The 12,354-nt window shown below is 46.1% G+C and overlaps 1 protein-coding gene across 4 annotated transcripts in view; it reads left to right on the top strand.

Moving 5' to 3' along the window:
- Positions 1-12,354, top strand: part of ADCY8 (adenylate cyclase 8) — a 383,431-nt gene that overhangs the window by 142,992 nt on the left and 228,085 nt on the right. For all 4 annotated transcript variants that reach the window (XM_068238028.1, XM_068238027.1, XM_068238031.1 and 1 more), the window contains exon 4: positions 5,873-5,984. In XM_068238028.1, coding sequence (XP_068094129.1) covers positions 5,873-5,984 — 112 coding nt within the window. The remainder of the gene's footprint in view (positions 1-5,872; positions 5,985-12,354) is intronic.

Below are 12,354 nucleotides of genomic sequence, written 5' to 3'. Positions count from 1 at the left end.
CGGCTGTCATAGGCTTCAGCCTATGAGAGCCGATCGCTCTCTGGTCCCCCAGGGGGGCAGCCGTGTCACACGGCTGTCCCCAGTACAGCGCTGCTGCAGATCGCATCGCTGTACAGTACAATTAAGCGGCGGCCCACCAAGCAGGAGATGCGCGCACAGCCTGCGCACGATCTCCTGCAAATGTAAGCCCCAGGACTTTACGCCAATCGGCGTTAGGCGGTCCTGGGGCTGCCGCCGCGGTCACGCCCATTGGCGTGACGCGGTCGGTAAGTGGTTACCATGCGCATTTACATGTTTCTCAGTGCATCTAATGTGAATGAGACCTTATTTGAATCGCATGCGTTTTAGAAAACGCACATTGGTATGCGTTTTTAGATGTGTTGTTAAATAGCTCGCCAAGTTCATTCTTTTTGCATACTGCAGAAAGTTCTGCTTGCAAATGTATTCCTTGGGGGAAAAAATTGCATGCGTTCCGGATGCCTTTTTGATGCGTTTTTTTTTTTTTGCCCAAATAAGGTAAAAACTAATTTGTACTTGTTCAATATAAAAAAAATGCATAAAATCGCACACACCGAAACACGCAAATGCAGGAAATAAAGCAAAAATGCCCATAGCAGAAAACCTTAAGGCCTTGTTCGCATTTTATCCGTTTTTTTTAAATTTTGAAGCGCGGGCGATTTTCAAAATTGCCCAGAAAGCACTTGTGCAATGATTTTTTATGAGAGTTCATATCAAAGCGGTTCATTTGTGATCCGCTTTGAAAAGTGGTGCTTGAGCCATTTTTGAGGCGAATTGCCTCAATGGAAGGTATAGGAAAAATGCAAAACGCTCATAAAATCGCTTTGGCAAGTGATTGCGTGAGCGTTTAAAAAAAAATACATTGGGCTTGATTCACAAAGCAGTGCTAACCTACTTAGCACGTCTTAAGTCTTTAGACGTGGTAACCAGGGTGCTAAGTAGGTTAGCACCGGATTTCTCAATCAGATCGCGTGCAAAGTTTTGCGCGCAAAGTTTTACATGCGCAAAGTCCTATGCGCGCGCTAAGTCCCATAGGCTTTAATGGGCACTTCGCGAGGAGCGCCCTGCTCTCTGTGTAGTGCGCACGTAAAGTTTTACGCGCATAAAGTTTTGCGCGCGAAAAGCTGGTTTAGACGTGCTAAGGAGGTTTTCACAGGCGTGCTAAAAGTTAGCACCGCTTTGTGAATCAAGCCCAATGTATTTATTGTTTCCGGATTTTTTTCCAGATAAAAAGACGAAAGCGCTCTGCAAAAGTGCTTACAAAAACGCCCACAAAAATGAGCGAACGCGCACAAAATCGCCGGAAAACGCTTTTAAAAAAGGTGGGGAAAAAAAAGCCCACTGCGAACGGACACGCGAGCCGAACACAATGTGAACAAGGGTTGGGCACCACCACGGGGGTGTTAGAGGTAGGGTTAGGGTAAATATCTATATATATAATATAGTAAGTGCCTCAACCTTCAAGCAAGAAGAAGAAGTAGAGCCCTGCCCCCAGGGCTGGTCCAAGCAAGAAGAAGGGGCTGGTCCAAGCAAGAAGAAGAAGTAGTGTCATATCAAACCAAGGGCAAAGAGGGATAATTTGCATATTCAGTAGCAGTGCATTGTGGGTAACCACAAATGTTCACTTATAGCTGAATTATTGCAGATTTGCTTCTATTTTAAGAAGGAAAATTACACCAAGCTTTGCTTTTTTTAGTAGGAGGGCTTTTTGGTCCCTTTTATCCCCCTATATATTCTTAGTAATTTGGGTCACCCTGAGCTGCTTGGTTACTCTGTTGTACTGGTCCAAGCCCTATCTCATACAGCCATATCAATCTCTGCTGTGAACTGATGAGGACTAAAAGTCTGAAATAGGCTGTCACATTTGGTTTTGATATGACTGTGTAAAATTTAAAGCTATAGGGCCTGATTCACAAAATGGTGCAAACTGTTAAGCATGGGTGTGCTAAACAGTTAGCACGTGAAGTGCCATTTGTGGACTTTTGTGCGTGGAAAGTGCTGTGAGTCGCGCAAAAGACCGCAATCGCGGACTTTTGTGTGTGTAAAGTACCGCGATTTGTGGCAAATTGCGTGTCCAAAAGACCGCAAATCGCAGCACTTTGTGCGCGCAAAAGTCCGCGAACGGCACTTCACGTGCGAACTGTTTAGCACAACCGTGCTAAACAGTTTGCACCGCTTTGTGAATCCGGCCCATAGGCTTGCTTGACTTACCAAGAGTGAAAAGGAATAGTTTGCATATTTAGTAGCGGTGCATTGTGGGTAACCACAAATGTTCACTTATAGCTGAATTATTGCAGATTTTCTTCTGTTTTAAGAAGCCAAATTACACCAAGCTTTGATTTTTTTTTAGCAGAAGGTCTTTTTGGTTCCTTTTATCCCCCTATACATTCCGAGTGGTTTGGGTCACCCTGAGCTGCTTGGTTACTCTGTTGTACTGGTCCAAGCCCCATCTCATACTGCTATATCAATCTCTGCTATGTACTGATGAGGACCAAAAGTCTGAAACAGGCTGTCACATGTGGGTTTGATATAGCTGTGTAAAATGTAAAGCTATAAGCTTGCTATACACCAGTGCTTCTGGATGCTTGCTTGGATTACTAAGGTTGAAAAGGGATAAATTGCATATTTAAAAATGTTCACTTATAGCTGAATTATTGCAGATTTCCTTCTATTTTAAAAAGGCAAATTACACCAATACAGTGGGGAGCATTGCAGGAAGTGACAACAGTGGATCGCACGCTGGAACACGGAAGAGGTGAGGCATCCCCGCCCGCTGCCTCTTACTAAAAGTGGCGGCTGCTACTGTGCTTAAGCAGGAGGGGAGCGCACAAGGGGGACACAGGTGAGGCAGGGGGGGTTCCTGCTGAGCTTAAGCTGCAGGGAGAATGCACATGGGGGACCCAGGTGAGGGGGGGTTCCTGCTGAGCTTAAGCTGGAGGGGGAGTGCACATGGGGGACCCAGGTGAGGGAGGGGGGTCCTGCTGAGCTTAAGCTGGAGGGGGAGTGCACATGGGGGACCCAGGTGAGGGAGGGGGGGTTCCTGCTGAGCTTAAGCTGGAGGGGGAGTGCACATGGGGGACCCAGGTGAGGGAGGGGGGGTTCCTGCTGAGCTTAAGCTGGAGGGGGAGCACACATGGGGGACCCAGTTGAGGGGGGGGTCCGACCCCCCTCCCCGCCACTGTGCCCAATACCCCCTTCCTGCCCTCTACCCCCTTATGCGGCGTATGATACGCTGCGGGTCGGCTAGTTACCAATATTTTACTATCAGAAAACAGTAGTAGAATATCAGTCATTTTAGCAATATTTTACTAGCGGGCAATCCCCTGCGCCTTTTTTTTTCAGGCGTCTTTTTTTCATGTATACCTTACTGGCACGCCTGATCAGGCTTAAGGTGGCCACACACAATAAAATAAAATGATCCGATTTTACGGCAATTCGATAAAAACGATCGGATCTCCCGGAAAAAACAAAAGCTTTTTTTTCATTTGACTGAAAAATCCAATCGGATTTCCCATTTTCTTCAATTTTTATCGATCCGGAATGCCAGAGATTTTTCTTCAATCTTTCTAAAGATTGCATGGTGTGTGTTAGATTGTCAATTTATTAATATACACACCCAGTGTGTATAACACACAGCAATTTTGTCAGAGTTTCCAATCATTTTTATAATATTTGGGGAAAAATTGCACATAGGTGTGTGGTACATTGGTCATATTTTTTAAATGTTACAATCAGTCAGAAAAATTGATTGCAATTCTTAAATTGAACAGATATTTAAAAAATTGTATGGTGTGTGGCCACCTTTACAATGTATACAACTATATACAGTGTGTGCGAATGTTAAAGTACAGAGGGATAAAACAGTCAGTGCTATTGGCAGCCGCCCCGCACTGGTTTATTACTACAGTCTCAGGCGTAGGTGTCGAGCGCCACGAAGAGATGTACGCTTATTTTCCTTATTAAAGTCTGTGTGCCTATTATCATAATCTATAAATCAATATTTGATTTCATGAGCTGGATGCAGACTATCATTAGTTTCATAACACAAATAACAATTCCATCTGCGCACGCCAATAGATTTGTGGCTCCGTCCCAGAATTCATTTGGTGAAGGCCTGTGACTCCCCATAGCCAGATACAATTATTCTGGCCCAAAAAAGTCATTATAGCATCCTGAATGGCTGTCGCACGGCTGTCATCGGAAGCGATTACTCACTGTTTTCAAATGAAAGAAAAAAAGTATGGCGTGGATGCGTGCAATACTGGATGGATAGACTGTATATGTCTATAATGCAGAACAAATGTGGAATCCTTTGCGGCCCATAGAAAGTCATCTTCTCTGCGTTTGACGTTATTGCCAAAACCCAGGCAATGGCGGCAGGCAAATAAAGTTTACGGAAAACCGTCTTTAGACCTCCGAGGCATATAGAGGTGGAAATTCCGAAACATCAAAAGACGTCTGCGGCAGTCTAAAGGGGCCCATACACTGGTCGATTTCATCCATCGATCAATCGATTGTATGGCATCGATTAGTAATCGATTCTATCAAATCAGTTGATCGATTTGCTGCTGATTTCAATCGATTTGCTCTATCTGACAGGATGGAAAATCTAGGTCGACCTGCTGCTGGCAGCAGATCGATGGCCCGTACAGTCGCATTGGATCTAATGGTCCATTAATGCATTTAGATCGTTTTCCAATAGATTTTCAATAGATTTCATTCTGAAATCTATTGGAAATCTGCTCCTAGTGTGTGGCACACATCAGATAGATTCCTGTCATATTCGACTTGACAGGCATCTGACAGAAATCTATCTGATGGTCGAATCTGCTGCAAATCTATTAGAGAATGGCCACCTGTTAATATTTTATGTTTTCTTTAGATTATATACTTTAATTATTGTTATTATTTAAGATTTATAGAGCACCGACATCTTCCGCAGCGCTGTATAAAGTAAATAGTCTTGTCAATAACTGTCTCTCAGAGGGGCTCACAATCTAATCTCTCCCATATAGTCATATATGTCTATGTATGTATCGTGTAGTAGTGTGTATATCGTAGTCTAGGGCCAATTTCGAGGGGAAGCCAATTACTTTATCTATATGGTTTTGGGGGATCTGGGAGGAAACTTCATGCAGACATGGGGAGAACATACAAACTCCAAGCAGATAGTGCTCTGGTTGGGATTTGAACTGGTAACCCAGCCCTGCAAGGCAAGAGTGCTACCCACTGCGCCATCGAATCCATTAAAGATGTCTAATCGTGTTTGGTGGCCTTAAAGAGACTCTGTAACAAAATTTTGAGCCTTATTTCCTCTATCCTATAAGTTCTTATAGCTGTTCTAATGTGCTCTGTCTTATTGCAGCCTTTCCTAGTTGCACAGTGGCTGTGTTATCTCTGTTATATGATCTAATCTTCTCTCCTCTGTCGGGTCTGTCTGGCTGAGGCAGTCAGGGCTGGAATGTGCTGTGCTGCTTGTCATTTGGATAGAAGCTATACACACCCTCTCCAGGCCCCCTGCACACTCAGTATGACTCACACACTGAGCTACTCTCAGCCTATCACTTGCTATGTCTTTTGTTTGTAAACACTGCATAAAAATGGTAATTACAAGCCAGGATTGCAACAGGGAGTGGCAGAAACAGCACAGAGGGGCCCAGGAGAACATAATGAATAGAATGGTATGCTTTTTATTGTAAGAATTTTACAGTACAGATTTTCTTTAAGCCTGGTGGTCATTTTTTTGCCCACTTTTCAATATTCTGAGTTTTTTACTACAGGGTTTCATTTATTCATCACCTATCATAATATGAACTGGAAATTAAGTTGAATCATGTTTCTGTTTCCTTCGCAGCATCCTTTTCGCAGATGTAAAAGGATTCACCAACCTGTCCACGACTTTGTCAGCTCAAGAACTGGTGCGAATGTTGAACGAACTCTTTGCGAGGTTTGATCGCCTAGCACATGTGAGTCTGCTGATACCTCCTCACTGTCCCTAACTGGCTTTGTTGCATTTTGCATTTGCTAATATGGCATGGGCCACTATGGCGTATCCTACCGTAACGGAATATGGTGAGGTTTTTAGACAGACTGAATCAAACTGAAGCAAACTAGAGACAATGAAAGTAAAGGGATCTATACGTACCTGAGACTTCCTCCAGTCCCCTGTAGTCCATAAGCCCCTCTCTGTCAGTCCGGTCCCCTCCATAACGTCACTGTGGAGTCCGCAATACAACTGAGTTGTGGGCCACTGCACATGCATAGTCATGACCCCCGACTCCTCCACCCCCCGATGTCCCTCCCCCCCTCGATTGTGCTCTTGAGGCTCGGGGACATTTGGTGCTTGATCACTTAGGGCTTCTTTACACTATGAGCGTTTGCGGATTTTCTTAAGCGCTGGCGATTTCCTATGAGAGTGTTCACATATGAGCGGTTTGATTGCGTGCCGTTCTCAAAAGTGCTGCCTGTACCATTTTCTGAGTGCTTTGGCTCTATGGAAGGTATAGAGAAATCGCTAATTGCTTGAAAAAGCACTTTGTATAGCAATTTCACAAGCGTGTTTAAAGGGATACTGTAGGGGGTCGGGGGAAAATGAATTGAAGTTACCTGGGGCTTCTAATGGTCCCCCGCAGACATCCTGTGCCCGCGCAGCCACTCACCGATGCTCCGGCCCCGCCTCCGGTTCACTTCTGGAATTTCAGACTTTAAAGTCTGAAAACCACTGCGCCTGCATTGCCATGTCCTCGCTTCCCCTGATGTCACCAGGAGCGTACTGCGCAGGCACAGACCACACTGGACCTGCGCAGTACGCTCCTGGTGCCATCAGCGGGAGTGAGGACACGGCAACGCAGGCGCAGTGGTTTTCAGACTTTAAAGTCTGAAATTCCAGTAGTGAACCGGAGGCGGGGCCGGAGCATTGGGGAGTGGCTGCGCAGGCATAGCATGTCTGTGAGGGACCATTAGAAGCCCCGGGTAACTTCAACTCATTTTCCCCCGACCCCCCCTACAGTGTCCCTTTAAGAATAAATACCAAGTATGTGAGCTTTGCGGTCTTTGGCATCAATAATTTGCAATAAAATAAAATTAATCTGATTGGATGTGGCTCCACCCCTTTTCTGAATTTGAATCGCAATCACCCAATGGCCAACTGTACCAGGTACAGGTGATTAACAGTGCTAGAATGGCAGCAATTAAATATTCCCCTTAAAAATCAATAGGTGGATTTTGGTTGGCTTTTGTAGGCTCCACCCACTTTTCTGAATAGTAATCCCAGTCACCCAGTGACCAACTGTGCAAAGTTAGAGAACCCTACCATTAACAGTGTAAGAATGGCTGCAGTTTACATTTGCACAATAAAATTTGTATTTTTCTCCACCCACTTATTTCCTAACATTGTTCAGGTATGTATTTGGCTGGTGTTGGCTCCGCCTACTATTTCTAGCCCTAACACAATTACTCAATAACCCAGTTTGTGAGCATTGCGGTCTTTGGCATCAATAATTTGCATTGAGATTAAACAAATCTGATTGGCTGTTTGTTGCTCCACCCCTTTGTCTGAATTTGAAACCCAGTCACCCAATGACCAACTGTACCAGGTTAAAGGCTTGTGCCATTAACAGTGCAAGAATGGTAGCAATTACATATTCCCCTTGAAAATCAATAGGTGAATTTTGATTGGCTTTTGTAGGCTCCACCCACTTCTCTGAATATTAATCCAAGTCACCCAGCGACCAATTGTGCAAAGTTTGAGAACCCTACCATTAAAAGTGTAAGAATTGCTACAGTGCAAGAATGGCAGCAAGTAAATATTCCCCTGAAAAATCAATAGGTAATTTTTGATTGCCTTTTGTAGGCTCCACCCACTTTTCTGAATATTAACCCCAGTCACCCAGTAACCAACTGTGCAAAGTTTGAGAACCCTACCATTAACAGTGTAAGAATGGCTGCTGTTTACATTTTCCCAGTAAAATTTGTATTTGTCTCCGCCCACTTATGACCTGGCGTTGCCCATTTATGTATTTGGCTGGTGTTGGCTGTGCCCACTTTTCTAACCCTAATACACAATTAATCAATTACCAAGTTTGTGATCTTTGTGGTGTTTGGCATCAATAATTTGCATTGAAATGAAACAAATGGCTGTTTGTGGCTCCACCCCCTTTCTGAAATTGAACCCTAGTCACCCAATGATCAACTGTACCGGGTTTGAGGCTTGTGCCATTAACAGTGCAGGAATGGCAGCAATGTAAATATTCCCCTTGAAAATCAATAGGTTAATTTTGATTGGCTTTTATAGACTCCACCTACCTTTCTGAATATTAATCCCAGTCACCCAGCGACCAACTGTGCAAAGTTTGAGAACTCTGCCATTAACAGTGTAAGAATGGTTGCAGTTTACATTTTCCAGTGAAATTTGTATTTGTCTCCGCCCCCTTTTTGGTTATGGGAAAAAAAAGTATCCTATACTTTATTCCAGGTAATGTACTATGTGTGTGCCAAATTTCATTCAAATCCGTTCAGCCATTTTTGCGTGATCAAGTAACAAACATCCAAACATCCAAACTTTCCCATTTATTATATTAGTAGGATTTATTTATTTCACTGTTTAAGACACTGATATGTCATAAAGCATTGCAGCACCACTGAACCCACCGCATAGTTGTTGCAAACAATTGTACATTCTTGTATTTTGCTGTTTAAGACACTGGCGTGTTGGATAGTGTTGCATCAGCAGTGGTTAGTGTTGGGCGAACAGTGTTCGCCACTGTTCGGGTTCTGCAGAACATCACCCTGTTCGGGTGATGTTCGAGTTCGGCCGAACACCTGATGGTGTTCGGCCAAACTGTTTGGCCATATGGCCGAACTAAGAGCGCATGGCCGAACGTTACGCGAACGTTCGGCTAGCGCTGTGATTGGCCGAATGGGTCACGTGTAGTGTTGGGCGAACATCTAGATGTTCGGGTTCGGGCCGAACATGGCCGCGATGTTCGGGTGTTTGAGCCGAACTCCGAACATAATGGAAGTCAATGGGGACCCGAACTTTCGTGCTTTGTAAAGCCTCCTTACATGCTACATACCCCAAATTTACAGGGTATGTGCACCTTGGGAGTGGGTACAAGAGGGAAAAAAATTTAGCAAAAAGAGCTTATAGTTTTTGAGAAAATCGATTTTAAAGTTTCAAAGGGAAAACTGTCTTTTAAATGCGGAAATGTCTGTTTTCTTTGCACAGGTAACATGCTTTTTGTCGGCATGCAGTCATAAATGTAATACAGATAAGAGGTTCCAGGAAAAGGGACCGGTAACGCTAACCCAGCAGCAGCACACGTGATGGAACAGGAGGCGGGCGGCGCAGGAGGAGAAGGCCACGCTTTGAGACACAACAACCCAGGCCTTGCATGAGGACAAGAAGCGTGCGGATAGCAATTTGCATTTTGTCGGCATGCAGTCATAAATGTAATACAGATGAGAGGTTCCAGGAAAAGGGACTGGTAACGCTAACCCAGCAGCAGCACACGTGATGGAACAGGAGGAGGGCGGCGCAGGAGGAGAAGGCCACGCTTTGAGACACAACAACCCAGGCCTTGCATGAGGACAAGAAGCGTGCGGATAGTAATTTGCATTTTGTCGCCATGCAGTCATAAATGTAATACAGATGAGAGGTTCAATAAACAGGGACCGGAAACGCTAACCCATCACAGATGTTCATTGTTCATGTTACTTGGTTGGGGTCCGGGAGTGTTGCGTAGTCGTTTCCAATCCAGGATTGATTCATTTTAATTTGAGTCAGACGGTCTGCATTTTCTGTGGAGAGGCGGATACGCCGATCTGTGACGATGCCTCCGGCAGCACTAAAACAGCGTTCCGACATAACGCTGGCTGCCGGGCAAGCCAGCACCTCTATTGCGTACATTGCCAGTTTGTGCCAGGTGTCTAGCTTCGATACCCAATAGTTGAAGGGTGCAGATGGATTGTTCAACACAGCTATGCCATCTGACATGTAGTCCTTGACCATCTTCTCCAGGCGATCAGTGTTGGAGGTGGATCTGCACGCTTGCTGTTCTGTGTGCTGCTGCATGGGTGTCAGAAAATTGTCCCACTCCAAGGACACTGCCGATACCATTCCCTTTTGGGCACTAGCTGCGGCTTGTGTTGTTTGCTGCCCTCCTGGTCGTCCTGGGTTTGCGGAAGTCAGTCTGTCGGCGTACAACTGGCTAGAGGAGGGGGAGGATGTCAATCTCCTCTCTAAAGTCTCCACAAGGGCCTGCTGGTATTCTTCCATTTTGACCTGTCTGACTCTTTCTTCAAGCAGTTTTGGAACATTGTGTTTGTACCGTGGATCCAGAAGGGTATAAACCCAGTAATTGGTGTTGTCCAGAATGCACACAATGCGTGGGTCGCGTTCAATGCAGTCCTAGGCCGAAGAGGTCATAGCCTAGGGTCACAAAAACCTGTTTATTTGGGCAATTTCAATGGTAGTGATGCTGACGTACATAAATCTCAGCCATGGCCGTTAGCAACGTCTGAATTTCACGAAATGCCTCATGCAGGTAGAAGACATATTGTTGGACTTGGATTCCAAAGATGGGGTCCCTACATCTCTGCAAACCAGAGTTACAGGGGTCCAAAATTGGTAAAATCCCCCATAGGCTTTCATTGCCTCCCTATTTCACTTTCCAAAATCTCACATCTTTTCAAAGGGCAATTGCTCAGCAGTGACAAATTTTCTAGCATTGTAGGGACCCTTAGGGGGAACATGACTGGTGAGTTTCGGGCCCCTAGGCTGAAGAGGTCATAGCCTAGGGTCACAAAAACCTGTTTATTTGGGCTATTTCAATGGTAGTGATGGTGACGTACATAAATCTCAGCCATGGCCGTTAGCAACGTCTGAATTTCACGAAATGTCTCATGCAGGTAGAAGACATATTGTTAGACTTGGATTCCAAAGATGGGGTCCCTACATCTCTGCAAACCAGAGTTACAGGGGTCCAAAATTGGTAAAATCCCCCATAGGCTTTCATTGCCTCCCTATTTCCTTGTATAAAAAAAAAACCTCCCCTGGGGGGGTACTCACCTCGGGTGGGGGAAGCCTCCGTAACCTATTGAGGCTTCCCCCGTCCTCCTTGGTCTCACAGCGGCGGCGATAAAGCTCCCGGAACAGCGGGGATGTAAATATTTACCTTCCCAGCTCCTATGCAGGCGCAGTATTGGCTCTACGCTCAGAGATAGGCATAAATAGCCGATCACTGTCGGGCCGCTCTACTGCGCAGGCACAAGTCTCCTGCACAGTAGAGCAGACCCAACAGAGATCGGCTATTGTCGCCTATCTCCATGCTGAGAGCCACAACAGCGCCCCCGCTGGAGCCAGGAAAGGTAAAAAAATCAGTGCTTGTCAGGCTTGTTGAGGGAGGATTCCGGGACACTTCGAGGGAACCACGCGCTGGATTGCCTGGAGCTACAGGGCAGGGGGAAGCCTCCTTGGGACCCCGAGGCTTCCCCTTCCCGAGGTGATTACCCCCCAGGGGAACTTTTTTTTGTTACAGGTTCTCTTTAAAAGACTTCCGAGGTGAACTTAAAGGAATCATCAGGCAACCCTCCCCTCCCCCGCTCTACTTACCCGGGGCTTCCTCCAGCCCCTTGCAGCCGACATGTCCCATGCCGTACCTCCGCTCTCAGCCACCAACCTGGGGTCCCCGCCAGTGCAGAGGCCAACCTCGAGGTCATCCGTACCACGCCTGCGAGCGTGGCTGTCAATCAAGCCCAAGTTTCCGCGGTGTACCGCGCAGGCACAGAACTACTGCACCTGTGCAGTACACCGCAGACAACGGGGGCTTGATTGACAGCGGCGCTCACGCAGGCGCACTAGAGGAGTTCTGCCTCTGCACCGGCGGATGGGAGTGGAGCTGTGGCGTGGGACGTGTTGGCTGCAAGGGACTGGAGGAAGTAGAGCGAGGAGAGGGTTTTGCCTGATGATTCCTTCAAAAATCTATTTTGTACTAAGTCACCTGCGCTTCTTCCATCCCCGAGCAGCAATCTCAGTCCCTCCCACAGGTGCAGTACGCGCCAGAGGACGTGTATGTGTTGGCAATCGTGCCCATGCAGGCCCACAAGAGCTGAAACCCCGCCCCCCGCGGTTTGAGAGTCTTACAGCCGGCCAGCGGAGACACCGAGGAGGAACGTGACTGCAGTGAGGAACTAAGTTGACTGTTCGGGGGCGGGAAAAAGCCCAGGTGAGTACAAAATAGATTTTTAAGTTTGCCTTGAAAGTCCTTTAAAGAGGAACTCCAGTGAAAATAATGTAATAAAAAAGTACTTCATTTTTACAATAATTATGTATCAATG

This window comes from Hyperolius riggenbachi, chromosome 5, assembly GCF_040937935.1.
Source record: "Hyperolius riggenbachi isolate aHypRig1 chromosome 5, aHypRig1.pri, whole genome shotgun sequence".
NCBI classification, from domain to species: domain Eukaryota; kingdom Metazoa; phylum Chordata; class Amphibia; order Anura; family Hyperoliidae; genus Hyperolius; species Hyperolius riggenbachi.
The sequence above is the reverse complement of the archived record's forward strand: the minus strand, read 5'-3'. Positions and strand labels throughout refer to the sequence as shown.